Genomic DNA, 17,271 nt, shown 5'->3' on the forward strand with positions numbered 1-17,271 from the left:
GGAACTCACCAATTCCTTCGAGCCAGTGAAGCAACTGGTTATCTACGCGCCCCTGCACTCAATGCAGGATGGAGAGCTCATCTTTCCAAACCATCAGGTGAGACTATAAGAGGGGACTTCAAAGGTGATCAGTGGGGAGAACAGCGGGAGTGGGGGAAGGGTGGGGTTAACGCTCAACTCCACGGGTGGTTAATTCCCTTTCTCCATTTGCAGAAGAATATTCCTACAGGCCAAGCAAACTAAGCTAGGTGGGCCAGTCCAGTCTGTCATCTCGGCACTACGCGTCACATTGGTGGAGACCGCAGCTGTCTAGTTCAGATCGACGCCCTTGTGGGAGCCAGGTGAGCGTAACAGGGGGGGGGGGGACCCGAGACCCCCCAAATAAAAATAAATACCTTAAGGGAGCTGTCCAGTGTTAAAAATATAGATTTTTGCACTGGACAGCTCTCTGTAACGTTATGTTCCATCGAATTTCCATGCAACAAAAATGTAGTGTTTATGCAACGAAAACCCTATTCGATGAAAGGGTTTCAATGCATTTACACTTTGCACTTTAGGCATAGGAATTTGATGGAAAAAATTTGATGGTGCTTAGCTTCGATGGAAAATAGTCGTTGGAAAGACCATAAACCACCTTACACTACTTGAAACAAATATAAATTCATGATAAAACAAAAGAATAGAAAATATATTTAACAAAGAATAAGTGTAACGCCAGTAATGATTACACATCGCTAAGATCTCCGGCATTTGATGTGCTTTTAAAATTCACCTCTGTTTAAAACAATTCTGTTCAAAACATTTACAATACAATTTATGCAGATCTTTGTACAAGATATGTGCCATAAAGTCTTCATTGTCCCTGCGTTCTTACAAAACTGGCATACCCTTAGTCTCCTGATGTTCTTGTTGCCAGGACTGATATGAAGCAAGAATTCATACATTTAAACAAAATAGCATAAGAAAACCTAAACCAATTGTTACTCAAACTTTAGAATAGAAAGTTGAACCATTCTAAATCTCGGGGAAACCCTTAATTCTTTAAAAAAACTTTATAACAGATAAACATAAGTAGACCTAAAAACCCAGAGTAGAGATTTATTTCCTTCAAACCACTCTTAACAAGACACCTACATTGCCTCTTGTCAGTTCTCTTAAGTGTGCAATATCAATTACATGTAAGGAACAAGTTACTTACCTGTAACTTGTTCTCCAGCATGGGTCTGGCATGGATTCACATGCTCATGAATATTCCCCGTCGTCAGGCTGGGAATCCTCGGTAAAGAAAAATCAGTATCAGTTTCGTTTCTGATCTGTCTTTCGTAGTAGTAACCAATCACTGATCTCTGCGTCATACTGACCACAGCCAATGACTGCCATCTCCCTAAGCCCCGCCTCTGGCAGCCATCTTCAGATTTGGTAGCACGTGAAGTGGCAGTATGACCAAGTGAAGAGCCACAGAGTGGTAGGCAGGAGGGTTCGCATGTGAATCCATGCCAGACCCATGCTGGAGAACAACAGTTCCAGGTAAGTAACTTGTTCCTTCTCCAGCATGGGGTCTGGCATGGATTCACATGCTCATGAATATAAGAATACATAGCAGTACACACATGCACAACCATGGGAGGTGGCAAGGCTCAACATTAAGCAACTCTTACCACCTCATCAGGCTCCCCTTAAGCGACCAGGTTGCGCAGCACTGCCTGGCTGACTCTGGACTCCTCCCTGGAATCCCGCTCGACTCAGTAGAATCTTGTGAAGGTGTGCATCGACCTCCACGTAGCAGCCCTGCAGATGTCCAGCAGGGGCACACCAGAAAAGAATGCCGTGGTAGCAGCGATCGCTCTGGTCGAGTGGGCTTTCGGACGGCCGGGCAACGGGCGGTTTGCCAACCGGTGACAGTGCATGATGCAGCCGGAGAGCCGTCTGGAAATGGAAGCCATTGAGAGAGCCTTCCCTTGATTCACATGTCCAAAATTCACAAACAGCTGTGAAGTCTTCCGAAAACTCTTTGTGCGGTCCACGTAGAACTTCAGCGCTCTAGCTACATCCAGCGAGTGCAAAGTCCTCTCGGCCGGCGATGAAGGCGACGGGAAGAAAACTGGTAACACCAAGGGCTCGTTGAGGTGAAAGTCCGACGGCACCTTGGGCATGAAGGAGGGGTGCGTCCTCAGCACCACTCTCGTTTTGTGAAAAGTCAAGTATGGAGGTTTTCAGGATAGGGCCTGGATCTCTCCCACCCGTCGTGCGCAGGTGATGGCCACAAGAAATGCTGTCTTCCACGACAGGAACTTCAACGGTGCCGAGCGCAAAGGCTCGAATGGCGCCGCCATGAGCCTGGTCAGCACCACGTTGAACCCCCACGCCGGGGCCGCAGCCTTCATCGGCAGGAACGATCCGAACAGTCCTTTCATAAATTCCTTCACCAGGCGATGAGACCACAAGGATGGACGTCCTATAGTTCGGGTGTATCGGGAAATCTCTGCCAGGTGTATCTTGATCGAAGCATGTGCCAGTCCCGCCTTGGCCAGCGACAGTAGGTACGGTAGCACTTGAGGGGCCGTAATCCATAGAGGGTTAATCTTCTGTGCACGGCACCAGACAGAGAACCTCTTGCCGTGTCCGTATCACTTGAAAGTTGAGGACACCCTGCCCTTTGCAAGGACCTCTTTGCAGTCCGCCGGGATATCGTACCCTCCAAACTCTAGTGCTGCAGGAGCCAGACCTGCAAGTTCAGCGACCCTGGGTCGTGATGAAGGATGGCACCTCCTTCTCTGGAGAGAAGATCTGCGTCTGTCGACAGTTTGATCGGTGGGGACGCTGACAAGTCCAGAAGGTGCGGGAACCAGATCTGTCTCGGCCACGCCGGTGCAACAAGGATCATCCTGCACCGGGACCTCTTGAGTTGATTGATGAGTCGGAGAAGCAACGGCAACGGAGGGAACGCATACAGGAACAGGCCGTCCCAGGGGAACGAGAAAGCATCGCCCATGCTCCTCGGCTGGGGAAACCGGTTGGCGAACCTGTGGCACTTGGAGTTGGTCGTCGTCGCGAACAGGTCGATCTGGGGTTTGCCCCATCGCTGGAAGAGTCGATCCACTTGATCCTGGCATAGTTCCCACTCGTGGCACGAGCGTAGCTACCTGCTGAGTGAGTCGGCAATGGTGTTTTTTATTCCTGCCAGGTGGAAGGGTAGCAGAAACATGCCCTGGGCGATGGCCCAGTGCCACAGATCCTGGGCCTCCTTGGATAGCACTGGGGATCTGGTTCCTCCCTGCTTCCGGATGTAGAACATCATGGTGGTGTTGTCGGTGAAGATCCTCACCTCCTTGCCCTTGAGGGACGGGAGGAACTACCTGAAGGCCCAGAACCTCGCCCGTAGCTCCATTATGTTGATGTGGAGCACTCTCCTCCGGGTGCCAAAGGCCTCTCACGTGAAGATCTCCGGTGTGCGCTCCCCACCCCTCCAGGGAGGCATCCGTCATCACGTCACTTGGTGTACTGGGGTCTGAAAGTCTGTGCCGTCACGAGATGCACGCGGGTTCCCCACCACCGAATTGCTTGGCGGAAGCCCTCGTCGAGCGAGATCTTGTCCTCGAAACTGCCCGCTGCTTGTATTCAAGGGCGTCGAGGAACTCCTGTAAAGGGCGCATCCAAAGCCTGCACAGGCGCACCAGATAGATGCAAAAGGACATAATCCCGAGAAGGGACTTGATGGCCCTCACCCAGGCCACGTCTGCCCAGGATGGCCTTCGTCCTTTCCTCAGACGGCGAGGCCAGTCGCGCTACTGTATCGAGCTTGGCTCCCAGAAACCGTGCAACCTGCGAGGGAACCAGGTGGGATTTGGGGAAGTTGATGGAGAATCCCAGGTACGTGAGCAGCCGGACGGTCTTCGCTGTGTGTTCGACGGCGAGTTCCCTTGTTCCTGCTCGAATGAGCCAATCGTCCAGGTAGGGGTAGACGACTTCAATCTGAATGGGAGGGCCTTGAACTGGTAGTGCCGCCCTTGGACTACGAACCTGAGAAACATTCAGTGTCTTTTTAGGATGGGGATGTGAAAGTACGCATCCTCCAAATCCAATGACGATAAGTCTCCTTCCTCCAGGTGGCCCAGCATGTGCTGGAGGGTGACCATCCGGAACTTCTGTGCCTTGATGTATTTGTTTAGCCGACGCAGGTCCAGGATGGGACGCCATCCTCCTGTCTTCTTTCTGACGAGGAAGTATCTTGAGTATTCTCCGGAGCCCCGGAGCCTCTTTGGGACGAGCTCGATGACTCCCTTCTTGAGCATCGGCCTTACCTCCAACAGCAGTTGAGGGATGTGATTTTCCTTCCTGGCCACGGGAGGAATGAGGGGGCACTTCTTTAGAGATTCCAGAGTGTGCCCGTGGGCCAGGGCATCCAGCACCCAACGGTCGGTGGAGATGGACTCCCACACGCTGACGAACTTCGTTAGCCGGCCTCCCACTGGGGTGCTTCGGTAGGGGCCCGACACAACAGCCGGTTCAGTCTTGCTTGGCAGCGGCCTTGCCGCCTTGGCCTCCCTGGCGACGACGGCGAGATCCCCCTGACTTGCCTCATCCCCTGTAGGCTTCTTGCGACGAGGAACGGGCCGCCCGACGGTATGTCGAGGAGCCACCGCCGAATCCTTTGGAGGCACCTTGCTTGCCTCCGGAGTTCCAAAAGGGCAGCCGTCGTTGCTGCAAAACTCCCAAGGCCCGAGCAGTCTCTGTGTCGGCCTTGATGGCCTGAAGGGACTCATCCACTGTCTTCCCAAACAGATTGTTCCCGTCGAAGGGCATGTCCAAAACTTTGGCTTGTACGTCTTGGCAGAAATCCGTCGCCTTGAGCCACCCCTGCCGTCGAAGGTAAACGCTGTTGCCCAACTGGCGGAAACCGGTGTCGGCAATGTCCGTGGCCACCGTTATGGCGTGGTCCGACGCCACCTCACCCTCCTGTAGGATCGCCAGGGCCTCTGCCCTCTTGTCGTCCGGGAGGAAGTCCAACAGGGGGGGGCCACAACTCCCTGTCGTAGCGGGCCACAATCGCTAGGGCGTTGGCCGCCTTAATTGTTGTCGCTGCAGATGAGATGACTCGTTGTCCCATGGCATCTAGTTTCTTTCCCTCGCCGTCCGGCGGGGAAGTTGAAGCCGATGCCCCCCTGCTTTCTTCTTGGCCGCTGCCGAGACGACTGAATACGGGGTCGGTTGTGCTCTAAGGCATAAAGGGGCGCCGTCAGGGACCCGGTACTTCTTCTCGTACCGGTCCTTCTTGGCAGGCATCGTGGATGGGTTCTTCAGGAGAGCAAGTCCCTCGTCCCAGATGTCATCCAGCAACGGCACCGCGAGGACCGTCTTCCTCTTGGCCTTGCGCCGTCGGTAGAGGAAGCCTTCCTCCTTTTCTTCGGGGCACAGCTGGAAAAGCTCGGACGCCCTGGCAATCATGGCGTGGAAGGAGCCAATTTTGTCAAGCAGGGATGCCCGAGGAATCGGTGACGGGAGGTCAGTCCCGTCACCACCGTCGTCGTCATCCATCCCCCATCGTGGCCGTATCTGTTCCCGTGTCATCCCTGGGGACCGGGGAAGGAGAAAAAGGCTGAGAGGGCCGTGAGGGCTGAAAGGGCGGGGCTGGATGAATCCTCCTCCTCTTGTTTGGAGGGCCGCCTCGCTCCCCTTCGGCCGGTTCCTTCGAGATCGACCGGGGCCTCTCCAGAAGCTTAGCCGGGTTCTCGGATTTTCTCTTCCTCGAGCCAGAGCGTTGGCTCGTGGTTGATAGCGTCGGTGAAGGTGCGCTTGCCTGGCAGCCGAGGAGCCTGACCGCTCCGCGCTCCCGGTACCCGCAGACTCACGGTGCTTTGCCTTCTGTTGGGCCCCTGTCGCCGGGGCGCCCTCACAGGACTTAGAAGACTGCTTGGACGGCTTCTTCTCACATGCTGGGCTCTTGCCTTCCAGCCAGTTGGCAAGACTGGTCCGACGATCCCTCATAGTCCGATCCAACATGTTCATGCAAAACGCACAGTCCTTCTCCACGTGCCTTTTGCCCTTGTGAAGACAGTAGAGGTACCTTGAGTGCTCGTCCTCCTTGAACACATTCTGTAATCCGCATCCAGGACAGTTCCTAAACAGCTTGGATCCGGGTGTCGAGCTTCCTTTCTCCTGGGCCATGTGTGCGGGGTAGGCCTCAGGAACTTCTGGAATCCTCCAAGAAGCGTAACTTGACGAAAACTTCACCCTTGAGCGGTGTAGAAAATTCCGAAACGGGTCCTCGTTGATCGGAAGTAGAAACTGTGGCGCTTGCGGCTCGATTGACCGAAAAAATGAGATTAAACTCTTTGAAGAAAAAAAAAAAAAGAAAAAAATGAAAATCGTAAAACGCAGTAAAAGCTCGAGAGCTATAGCACGAGGACTCCCAATACTTGAACGTGTGGTAAAAATCTGAGGATGGCTGCCAGGGGCGGGGCTTAGGGAGAGGGCAGTCATTGGGCTGGGGGCAGTATGACCCAGAGACCAGTGATTGGTTACTACTAAGAAAGACAGATCAGAAACGAAACTGATACTGATTTTTTTCTTTACCGAGGATTCCCAGCCTGACAACGGGGAATATTCATGAGCATGTGAATCCATGCCAGACCCCATGCTGGAGAACCTGGAAATCCAAGCTGAAGTTCTGGAGAACCACTCGAAGATCGACTATCGGGATCAAAGGATTGGCAGAGACCAACCGAGACGCAGAGCTAAAATTATTAGTCCAACAATGCTTTGCCACACTCGCAGCAGGCGACACCCCGGAGAACACACTCCTAAACTGCATCCAGGTCAGGGGCGCGAGACAGACCCAGAGATGTGTTGGCAGCTATAGCCTCATACGAAGAAAAAAAAAAATATCCTCTGGGCAGCAGACATCTATTTCAATAAACGGCTCACAAGTCCTCCTCTTTCAAGACCTAGTGACAACAACGCTGCAGAAAAGAAGAGCAATGGGCCCCGTCACGAGAGCCCTCACCGGGAAAGAAATCCCATACAAGTGGACATTTCACTTCGGACTATTATTTCCTTGGGAAGGGAGACAACGGAGGATCACAGCATGCGCAGAAGGACTCTCGATACTTGGCAAGGAAGAAAAAAAGGTGGATCACAGCGGGAACAGGCGAAACCCCCAGTGACAGAGTATCCAGAGGCTAAAACCTTAGGAATGGTCGGCAGAAGGGAAGAGGGGAGACAAACAAAGGGACATACCGGCACAGAAAAAGGATGAACTTGGATAATAAGAATACATTTGGCAAGGCAAAGAAAAAATATGAAGCCCCGGAATACAGGTTCCAGGGGGAACTATGTGAAAGCAAAACTGAAAGATATGGGAAACAAAAGTGCTCAGCAAGCCCCACGGGCCGGGGTGGGCGGGGGGGGGAGCAGGCATTACTTACCACAGGAGGTTGAGTACTTAGAGTTAAGGGGAAAACGTGGGCCGGTTCTCAAGAGTGTGGTGTTTTCCAATGATACAGAGCCCAGACTATGGGCGGGGAGGAGGGGATGTGACAGAGGGGGGAGGGAAGGGAAGAGGCGAAAGGGAAAGAGGGCTCGCAGTGTCAGAAAAGAGAACGACAACAAAGCAAAGTGGCAACAGGAACACGAAACAACAGTCTCTAGTACTCCAAGAGCATTAATGATTTCTCCCATGGAAGGTTGTAGGGGGGAAATATACCCACAGCATACGGGGGCCACCATGGGGTTACTAGAAGGCAGTCTCCTGGAGGATTTAACCTAGGGCAATGGCAGGCAATAGGATAGGGACGATATCGACGCATAATGAGGTTTAAACACCCCCAGAAAACAGAAGAAACTAGAAGTACAAATTAGAACAGGAGCAGCGGATATAGTTCTCCTCCAAGAGACACACAAAGAAGAGTGATATCGCAAGATTGCATATACAACAGCTGTCACACATATACCAGGCGAATGCCAAAAATAAACCTGGAGGAGTTCCGATTGGGTTTAGGAGGGCGCTAGGTGCTAAAGTAACCAATTGCCTGGGCGATCCGCATGGTAGATATCTACTCCTTCAAGTTTGTATAGAAAATAAAACATTCACGTTAGGTTCCCTATATGCCCCCAACATGGGCCAAAAATCATTTCTCCATCAGGCCCTAGACAAACTGGAAATGTTTGCGGTGGGAAGAGGTCATCCTGGCTGGCAACTTTAATCTAGAGTGGGACCCAGAGAAGGACGGGAGCAACACTAGGCCAAACAGGGGTGGGTGGGGCCCGCCAAAAGCCCTAAGAAGGAAAATCTCTGACCAAGCATTAAGAGACCTATGGAGATCTAAAAAAGGAGAAGAGAGTGGATATACATACTTCTCACACGTACACCAAACCTTCTCCAGAATGGACTACTTATGGGGACACCAGGGATACTGGGGACACTAGTAGACAGAGGGAAGCCATCTCCCTATCCGATCATGCCCCAATATGGGCGCAATTAAAACTCTATACCAAACAGACAGATCTGGGACTGGAAAATGCCGAGACAGATATTGTATGACAATGTAATGGGGGACAACCTGAAGGGGAAAATTAGCTCCTTATTTGCGAAATAAACGACACATCCTGGAACCCCAATAGACAGTCTGGGACGCACTAGAGGCAGTGCTCAGAGGTGAAATTATCTTACTAAACGCGCAAAAAGAAAAAAAGAGAGGAAAGATAGAACAAGACATGAGGAAGAACAAAAAGGCACAGAAGGGACTTGCAGAAAAGGATAAACATTATAGCAAGGTTAAAGACTGTTTGAGACAAATGGAGCTATTACGAACAAGCAGGGCAGAGAGGGCGCTGTAGAATCTGAAGCAAAGGTATTATGTAAAGGCGAACAAAGCCGATAGTATGCTAGCAAAATTATTAAAACAGAAATCGAGTAAAAATAACAGATGGTATTAAACAGGCAGCCGACATCTTAGTTACAGATACCAGTTTATATACCCAGCTTTATTCTACGTAGAGAATGGACAAACACGATACACGACTTTCTAGACAGGGTCCAGCCTCCCTAACGTTTCACAGGCAGATAACAAGAACCTTGAAAAGGGTAGAACGGAAGAAGAAGTGACAGGGCTATTAAATCCCTCCCTAGTAACAAGGTACCGGGACCGGATGGATTCCCCGGCAATGTTTTATAAGATGAGAAAAGGGCTAGTACCAGTTCTAACAAGATTATTTAACTCCTTTTGCCATTTGTGGGGGTGGGGGGGTTTTACGCGCTCTATGGCTGAAGCGAAGGTGGTGCTCTTCAGGAAACCGAACAAAGGTCTAACAAATTGGGGATCATACCGACCCATAGCTCTACTCAATATAGATGCCAAAATATATACAGGGATCTTGGCAGAAAGAATGAAGAACCAGGCCAGGACCAATCAGCTTTTATCAAGGGGAGGCAAACATGGGATAATACCGAATGAGTCATCCATCTGATTGAGAAAGCAGAGATTAACCAGATCCTGGTGGTATTGATAGCACTTGATGCCGAGAAGGCTTTCAATGGGGTGGAATGGCCATACCTATTACAATTAATGAAACATATGAGGTTCGGATCCAACTACATCCACATTGTGGAAGCCAACTATAAAGATCCGTCCCTTAGACTTTCCATTAACGTAAGAACATCTAATACAATACAAATAGAACAGAGCATGAGGTAGCGCTGCCCCCGTCACCCCATTTGAATGCCATTTTTCTGGAACTCCTACTCGCCTTAATTAGGGCCGACCCCAATATAAAAAGGATCCCTTTCATAAGACAGCTGCATACGCACATGACATGCTATTGACGTTAACGAAACCCGAGAAGTCAATTCCAGCCGTGGTCAGTACCATGATCGAGCAAGAGAAGATCTCAGGACTGAAAATAAATAGGACCAAGTCTGAATTGATGGAGTTGGGCTTACAGAGAGAACAGTCGGTAGCTGCAGGCAGGAACTCTACATTCAAAGCGGCGGCAGAATGAATCTCTTACTTAGGGGGTCGCATTAACGTATAAGATATCCTCCTTGTATAGAGTGAATTACCCTGAGCTAATTTAGAAGACTAGGGAAGACTTCCTACGATGGACCGCACTCCGAATCTCCTGGCTGGGGCGCATAATGACGGTCAAGATGGTTACGCTCCCTAGATTACTGTATAATTTCCAGGACCTCCCGATAGAGGTCCCACAGTCATTCTTTAAAGAGATAAACAGGATAGTCTCAAAATTAATTTGACAGAACAAACGTCTGAGGGTGACCTTTAGCCTACTAATGGTGCAGAAACAGAGTGGAGGCTTAGGATTGCCCAAACTGCTCAGGTAGTATGAAGCCGCCCAACAGAGTGGTAAGAGAATGGCTCACAGAAAATAAGGAAAATGTATGGGATAGGATGGACAGAGTGGCGGGGGGGCCGGTGGCTGGACTACTATGGCTACCAGGGAAAGATAAACCCCCCCCTCCCCCCAGGCACCCCGAAGCAGTATGATCCTTCAAACCACGTGAGATATTTGGGATACATGGTTAAAGAAAAGGATCTCTAAACTCTCCCCTATCCCTTCACCTCCCTGTTCGAGACCCCAAGCTTCAACCCAGGGGTTAGAAAAAGGTAAATGAGGCCAATGGCAGAGAAATGGGTGCAAAGGTGGGAGACATGTATGGGAAGGGGAGATAGCAACATTTGAGGACTGCAAAAGCCAACTGGGTGTGACAAACTGAAAGATATGAGTACATACAACTAGACACTGGTTGAAGCAGCCCGAGACACAAAAAGCAGCCACGAACTTTGCCTTAACGATGATAAGACTGAGCTCTTACTTTTAAGATCAAATCATCGGCTCAACAAACTAGACCAAACCTACAAGTCCTTCATTATTGACGGCAATGACATTAAAGTCTCCAAAGATACTAAGACGCTAGCGGTCTATCTTGACTCCTCGCTTTCTCTGAACAGGCAAATAAATGCAGTTAGGTCAGCTTCGGCTTATACCTGCAAACTTATTACTGCGTGTAGACCCTTCCTAAACTCCACCAACTGTATCACACTCGCCAGAACTCTTGTTATGGCCAAAATCGACTACTGTAGTGCTCTCTACCTAGGGACCAGTCAGGCTAACCTTAATAAATTGCAAACTGTACAAAATAATGCCTTAAGGGCAGCCTTAAACATCCCGAGACGCTCTCACATCTCCTCCGTCAGATTGGACTTATGCTGGCTCCCGGTAAAACAGAGAATTGCCCTGAAAAGCCTAGCTTTGACTGACAAATGTCTGAACAACAACGCCCCACCTTACCTGTCCACTCGCTTCTCAGGCCACACCTCCACTCGACCTACCAGAGCAGCCCAAACTCACAGCCTCATCGTGCCTAGATGCAAACTCCAAAAAGCTGGTGGGGTGAGCTTCCCCGTCCTGGCCTCCAAACTCTGGAACACCTTGCCCACACCTATCAGAATTGAACCATCATTCCACTCCTTCAAGAACAATGCTAAAACATGGCTGCTCTCCCAAGACTCATGAGACCTTGACACAGTCCAGACTCCATGTGGGAGACAGAACTGAATATACATTTTCTCTCTGCTCTGTCCCTGTATTATATGCTGTTAATGGTACCCTTCGGTACATGTATATATGCTGTATATTTTTGTAACTTCTGTAACTACTGCTTTTTGTAACATGTTTAAGAGTATGCGCCCGTATGCCCCTGGGCCTGGTTTTTTGCGCTTTATAAATAAAATAAAAATAAAAAAAAATAAAAATAAAAACATGACAATTGACCGACTTTGAAAAATATATAACCACATACTCGGGAGACAAACACTTAACTTCAAGCATCTATGTGATTTTGCAGGGTTGCACAGCAAGGGTGAAATGCCATATCAGGCAGCATGGAAGGGCATGGCAAGGGCAGAGGTGGAGTGCGAACAATGGGAGGACATATGGAGAAACATACCGAAAGTAACTAGATCGATACATTTAAGGGAAGCCTGGTACAAAATGTTAGAATGGCATTATATACCCGAACAACTCCATAAAATGTATAAAGCAACTTCCCACGATTGTTGGAGGGGTTTTAAGGAGATAGGGGACTGGAGGCATATATTTGGTGGAACTACCCCAAGCTAAGGGAATTCTGGGACGAAGTAACCAAGCAGTTAAAAAAACACGCTGCCCGAACTGCAAGAACTCTCCACAGAAGGAAATGTATGCAGATTTCTAGACCCAAAAGCGAACAATCTTGAAACCTCAAAAGAGTTATGTTGGCTCAACTGATAACAGCGTGACTGGTAATAGCAAAGAATTGGAAACAAAAAGACCCACTGACAAAGTTAGAATGGACACAGATATTATGGGACATAGTAGTGATGGAGTGATTACTTACCGGCTACAAGGGGACGCAGGGAAATTCCAGACAGATTGGAAAATCCAAAGCGACTACATGCTACAATGCTGCCCACAAAATTTGACATCACTGGATTTAAGTGGATAGCAGGGGATAGCAGGGGAACCTGGAGCCAGATCCAGACCACAGAGCGAAGCAAGGATGCCATACAAGACCTTTTTATGTATACACTGCAAGACGCAGGAGGGGAGAGAGTGGGGCTTGAGGGGATGGGAGGGCGAGTAATGGGGATTCAATGTTGTAAATATCCTAATTAAAAAAAAACAAATCAGAGGCACACATTTTCCCTGCAGTATGTAAAGGAGTATCAGGCGTTTGCTGTATGGTTCCATTTCGGTCACCTCTCAACTGCAAGTATCACCAGTGAAGAAATCTGAATTCACAAAAAATTGCAAATATCTGCCCATATACATAGTAAATACATACATTTGTACACCCTTTTTTAAATTCAATAGCAAACATTCCTCCTCTACAATTTTGTTTATGGTACACAATTACCATTTTAAAATGTGTAAACCCACCTTATGATTTGAAACAAAAATATGAAATACTGGAGTCAATGCTCCTAGGCATTAGCCATTTCAGACAATTTGGTATTCATCAAACAAAGTCCAAATAGAAAGTATTGATTTGTTCCATAACATTAAGTAAGGTTATAACAGAGCCTGCCATTTGTATCCCCCAATGACAGAAAAACTGCACTATTTAACAGTGATAACAGATCTTTCATAACATAAGTCACTTGAAAACAAGTATGCAGTCACCCATTCTCTGAAAATATCCTGGGAATGCACAGTCCCAAAATAACGAAGTCCTCTGGCTGACAATAGATCCTAAAACAAAGTTCATACATCACAGAAATATAATCCTATGGTAACCTGAAATGGAAAGCAATGGCCAACCGCCTTAAAAGTGTGCCAAGTTCACCAAACTGCTCCCTCCTGTTGAGATCTAAACAGCTCACGTGCAAAAAGTGCTGCGATTGCAGGCCCTATAATTTGGAGTGCACCAAACTTGGACTAAGTCAAGAAAATCTGCTATTCACAAAAGCACACATGGAAGTGGCAAAATGGCAGTCACTGCGTTAGGAAATCTACACCAAGAAACATTGTGGTACTTACTTTACACATGGGTGATCTTCAGTCCGTGGCAATGTTGGGTCCTGTGAGACATCAGCAATGATTTGTGTCAGCTCACTGCAATGAAATTAGTCTACAATTATTCATTTAAACGATGATGAATGTCAAAGAAAATGAACACATCCGAATGGCCCTCTAAGCTTTGAAGGAGGTAGATCTTTACGCATTAGTATGTTTTATAACATGCTGCAAAGCGAAGCCAAGCTATAATATACAATTATTTTAGGTCCCATTATCCATTGCTTTGAACATTTTCCATTTAGATAAAAAATACCTTATGATGCTGTTGGCAAGGTTCTTCTATACCACCACTGGTGTGGGCTTTAGAGAGACCAAATTGTAGTAGTCCAACTATCATTCATACTGTGATTGAACAGTTAAGATTCACTCGTAGGAGGCATATACACTGGCATAGCATCCATATCACACACCAGAGGCACCAAGAAAAAGGGTATCCAGTGATTTCATCGCAGAAAAAAACATTGAGGGGCACACGATTTTTTTTTAACCCACTATCCAACAATTTCCCCAAATATTTGTTTATATAAATTGCACTAGTGCTAAAATATGTTGGGAAGGGTGTTTAGTGGGTTGAGTACCTCTAAATATTTCCCAGTGAGGCCACCAGGGGGCGCAAAGGCAAAGGCTGCCTGATCGCGGAGTTCCCGCCGAGGCTGGGCCTATTCAGGGGATTGAGCCCCCCGAGCGAGCACAACTGGTGGCGTGAGCTGGTGACCCCCCCCCCCCCCCCCCATGACGCCCGCGCTCGAAGGAACGCAACTCCAAGTTCGAGCAGAACCGGAGTTCGGGGAGTGTCGGTGCGCAGCTGGGCAGGCGCTGTTCCCGGCGATGCTGGAGGTGGAGGAACCCTCCGCAGCAAGGAGTTCGGGGAGAGGATTCCGGCACACCCCCGGCCCCAGTGGCGGAAGGCGCGTGTCAGCGGAGTGGCGCTCCCCAGGCGGGGACCAGCGGCAGCGCCCCCACACACCCTCGGATGAAGGAGATGGCCAATTTCGGATCCGGCTCCGGGCCCCACGGGGCTGCGGCGCAGGCCCCAGGAGACAACGCCGGTGGCCAGGCCTCACCAGAGGGGGCCCAGGAGCGGAGGCCCCCAGTAACGCGTCACCTCGAGCGAGCAGCGGACCAGCCCCCCCAACGAGAACCAAGGCGACAGGCCCTGCCACTCACTGCGGAGAGGCCCCACAACTCGAGCTGGCCCCGGGGGCCTAGCGGGGTGGAGTGGGGTGTGCTGCCCCTGCCTGGGTCCCACCCAGGGTCTCAACAACGACCCCCATCAGGAGAGCCAAAGACGAGGAACCTCACGGCCTAAAGCAGGGGGAGGCCCTTGGGCCGGATTCCGGGTCGTGGATCCGCCCGACAGCAGACAACCCCGGGAGGAGATAGCGATTTGGCAGTGACGGCTCCCCTATCCTGAAGAACGCCGCCGGCAGCGACCCGCACCCCAGGTGAGAGGCCCCTGTCCTCAGTTGGCGGGGCGAGTGCCCGCCTGGGGGGCTACCCCAACCCCCACAGGGGTTAAACCACCACTTACAAGCCCCACTTGAGCGACGCAGAACTGTCTGGCCCCGGGACAGTGCAGCACACCCCCCCCCCCCCCCCCAAGAGCCCCCCAGGCCGCAGCAGACCATCCGCGACCCAGGTGAGAGGCCCCCCCGTCCTCAGCTGGTGGGGTGAGTGCCCGCCCGGGAGGCTGCCCCCTCCCCCACAGGGGTTAAACCCCCCCCCCCCCTCCAGGGCCCCCCAGACCGCAGCGGACCCGCAACAGGGGGATCAGTAGGACCTCATGAGCTGGCGGAAGACCCTACAAGCATTCTGCTTTCAAGAAACAGATAACACCACCGGGGTCCCCAACTTCTCTGGAATCATGGCCCACCCTGGCCCCGCAGGCCAACCCGCAATGACGATGGAGAGGGGCTTTGCCTCCATCCTCCAGGAGATCAAAGAGATGAGATCCGATATCGCCCAGAAGTTTGAGAAGATGGACCAGAGAGTAGACAAAATTGAGGATAGGCTCCTACAAGTGGAAAACTATCAATCGTCCTCTACATCTCAGGAGGTCCAATTCGGCACACGGCTTGAGGCCCTGGAAAAGAGGGATGAGGAGAGAGCCAGGCTAATGGACTATGAAAACAAGGAGAGACGGAACAATCTTAGATTTTTTGGGATCCTGGAAACGGAGGGTGAGACGGAGAGAGAGTTGACCCGAGTGGTGAGAGACATTATCACCCTCCTGTTTGCAGAAGAAATGACAACAGAACTCACGTTCGACTGGGTACACAGAGCTGGGGGAAGGACAGGGAGCCCCAGATCGGTTCTGGGCCGATTCCACCATTACACCAAAAAAGCCAAAGTTCTGGAGGAAGCGAGGAAGGCGGGGGTGATAACCTACAAAAACGCCCAAATCTCCATTTTCCAAGATCTCTCTGCTTACACCCTAGCCAAACGAAGGATGTGCCGCCCCCTGACAACCACTGAAAGAGAAGGGAGTGCGTTATAGATGGGGGTACCCCTTCTCCCTGTCTTTTGAATATTCAGGCCAACGCACAACGTTGGTAACAGAAGAAGAGATTAAGGGTGCTATCCAGGATTATGTGGGTGAACCCGCCCCCCCGGAGGGGGCCGGTGGGCCCTGAAGCCCTCATCAGGGGCACCCCCGGCCAGTCTAACGCCAGGAGAAGGAAAACCGGCTCTAGGAAGTTCAAGAAACTGAACACACCACCGACACCAATGGAGGAAGGAAGAACATGTGGAATCGGAGGGGTGACAATAGTGACCCCATGATGGATCCGGAACTAGAAAACAGGAGGACTCAAATGACGTTTCATTCGCTGCACTCCCTTGAACAGCAAGTATAAGGGGCAACGGGGGGGCATAACCATGGGTGTTGAGAGAAGTATCATTCCGGGCAGAGGGGAAAGCCCGGTCCATCCACAGATCGGGCCCCGACAACTCGGTTGGGGAGACAATTTTAGTACCCACTCAAACAGCGACCTAGCTGGGGTGATCCGGGAGGGGGGGGCTCACGTTAGTGTGCTTTGCTATTGATGCCTGGCCGTAGGGAACAGGCTGGTGATCCGGCCATAATTCCAGAAATGGAGGAACTACTTGGCTGGACGCCGGGGAGGGGGTTCGTACACAAGTTGGGGGTTCAGGGTTGGGGAATGAGTTGGACGGTAAGTTGGGGAAATGTTTCAAAAATGTCCAAACAAGGAAATACAGAAAGCAGAGAGGGAGCGACAATGCAACATTGGTGACCAAAGGGGAAGGTGATAGCGACTATGGCTGACGACCGACCGGCCCTAGGAGTGGGAACCCTGAACGTACGGGGCCTGAATACCCCCACGAAAAGATCTCTAATCTGCAGAGAGTTTAGAAGGGCAAAGTTGGACCTACACTTCGTGCAGGAAACACACTGGGCAAGGGGGAGGGAGCCCAGAATGCGGGGGGGGGGAGGAGATATACCATGCGTCTCACAAAGGAAAGAAAAGAGGGGTTGCGATCCTGATCGCTAGGGGGTTGGGTTTCGAGAAAGACTCTATCCTGAAGGACCCCGAAGGCCGCTACCTCTCTGTACGAGGCTCCCTACAGGGCTCGCCCATAACCTTGGCAGTAGTATACGCTCCGAACGAGGGCCAGGCCCAATTCTGGGAGGGAGTGGGGGAGAGGCTAGAAACTTTTGTCCAGGGTCCAATGGTGGTG

At 50.6% G+C, this 17,271-nt stretch overlaps 1 protein-coding gene across 2 annotated transcripts in view; it reads right to left on the minus strand.

The window, feature by feature from the left end:
- Nucleotides 1-17,271, minus strand: part of POLR2I (RNA polymerase II subunit I) — a 506,951-nt gene that overhangs the window by 289,734 nt on the left and 199,946 nt on the right. For both annotated transcript variants that reach the window (XM_069644564.1, XM_069644566.1), the window contains exon 4: nucleotides 13,534-13,608. In XM_069644564.1, the coding sequence (XP_069500665.1) occupies nucleotides 13,534-13,608 (75 nt within the window). The remainder of the gene's footprint in view (nucleotides 1-13,533; nucleotides 13,609-17,271) is intronic.

This window comes from Ambystoma mexicanum, chromosome 2p (genome assembly GCF_040938575.1).
Source record: "Ambystoma mexicanum isolate Mex_15411 chromosome 2p, UKY_AmexF1_1, whole genome shotgun sequence".
NCBI lineage: Eukaryota > Metazoa > Chordata > Amphibia > Caudata > Ambystomatidae > Ambystoma > Ambystoma mexicanum.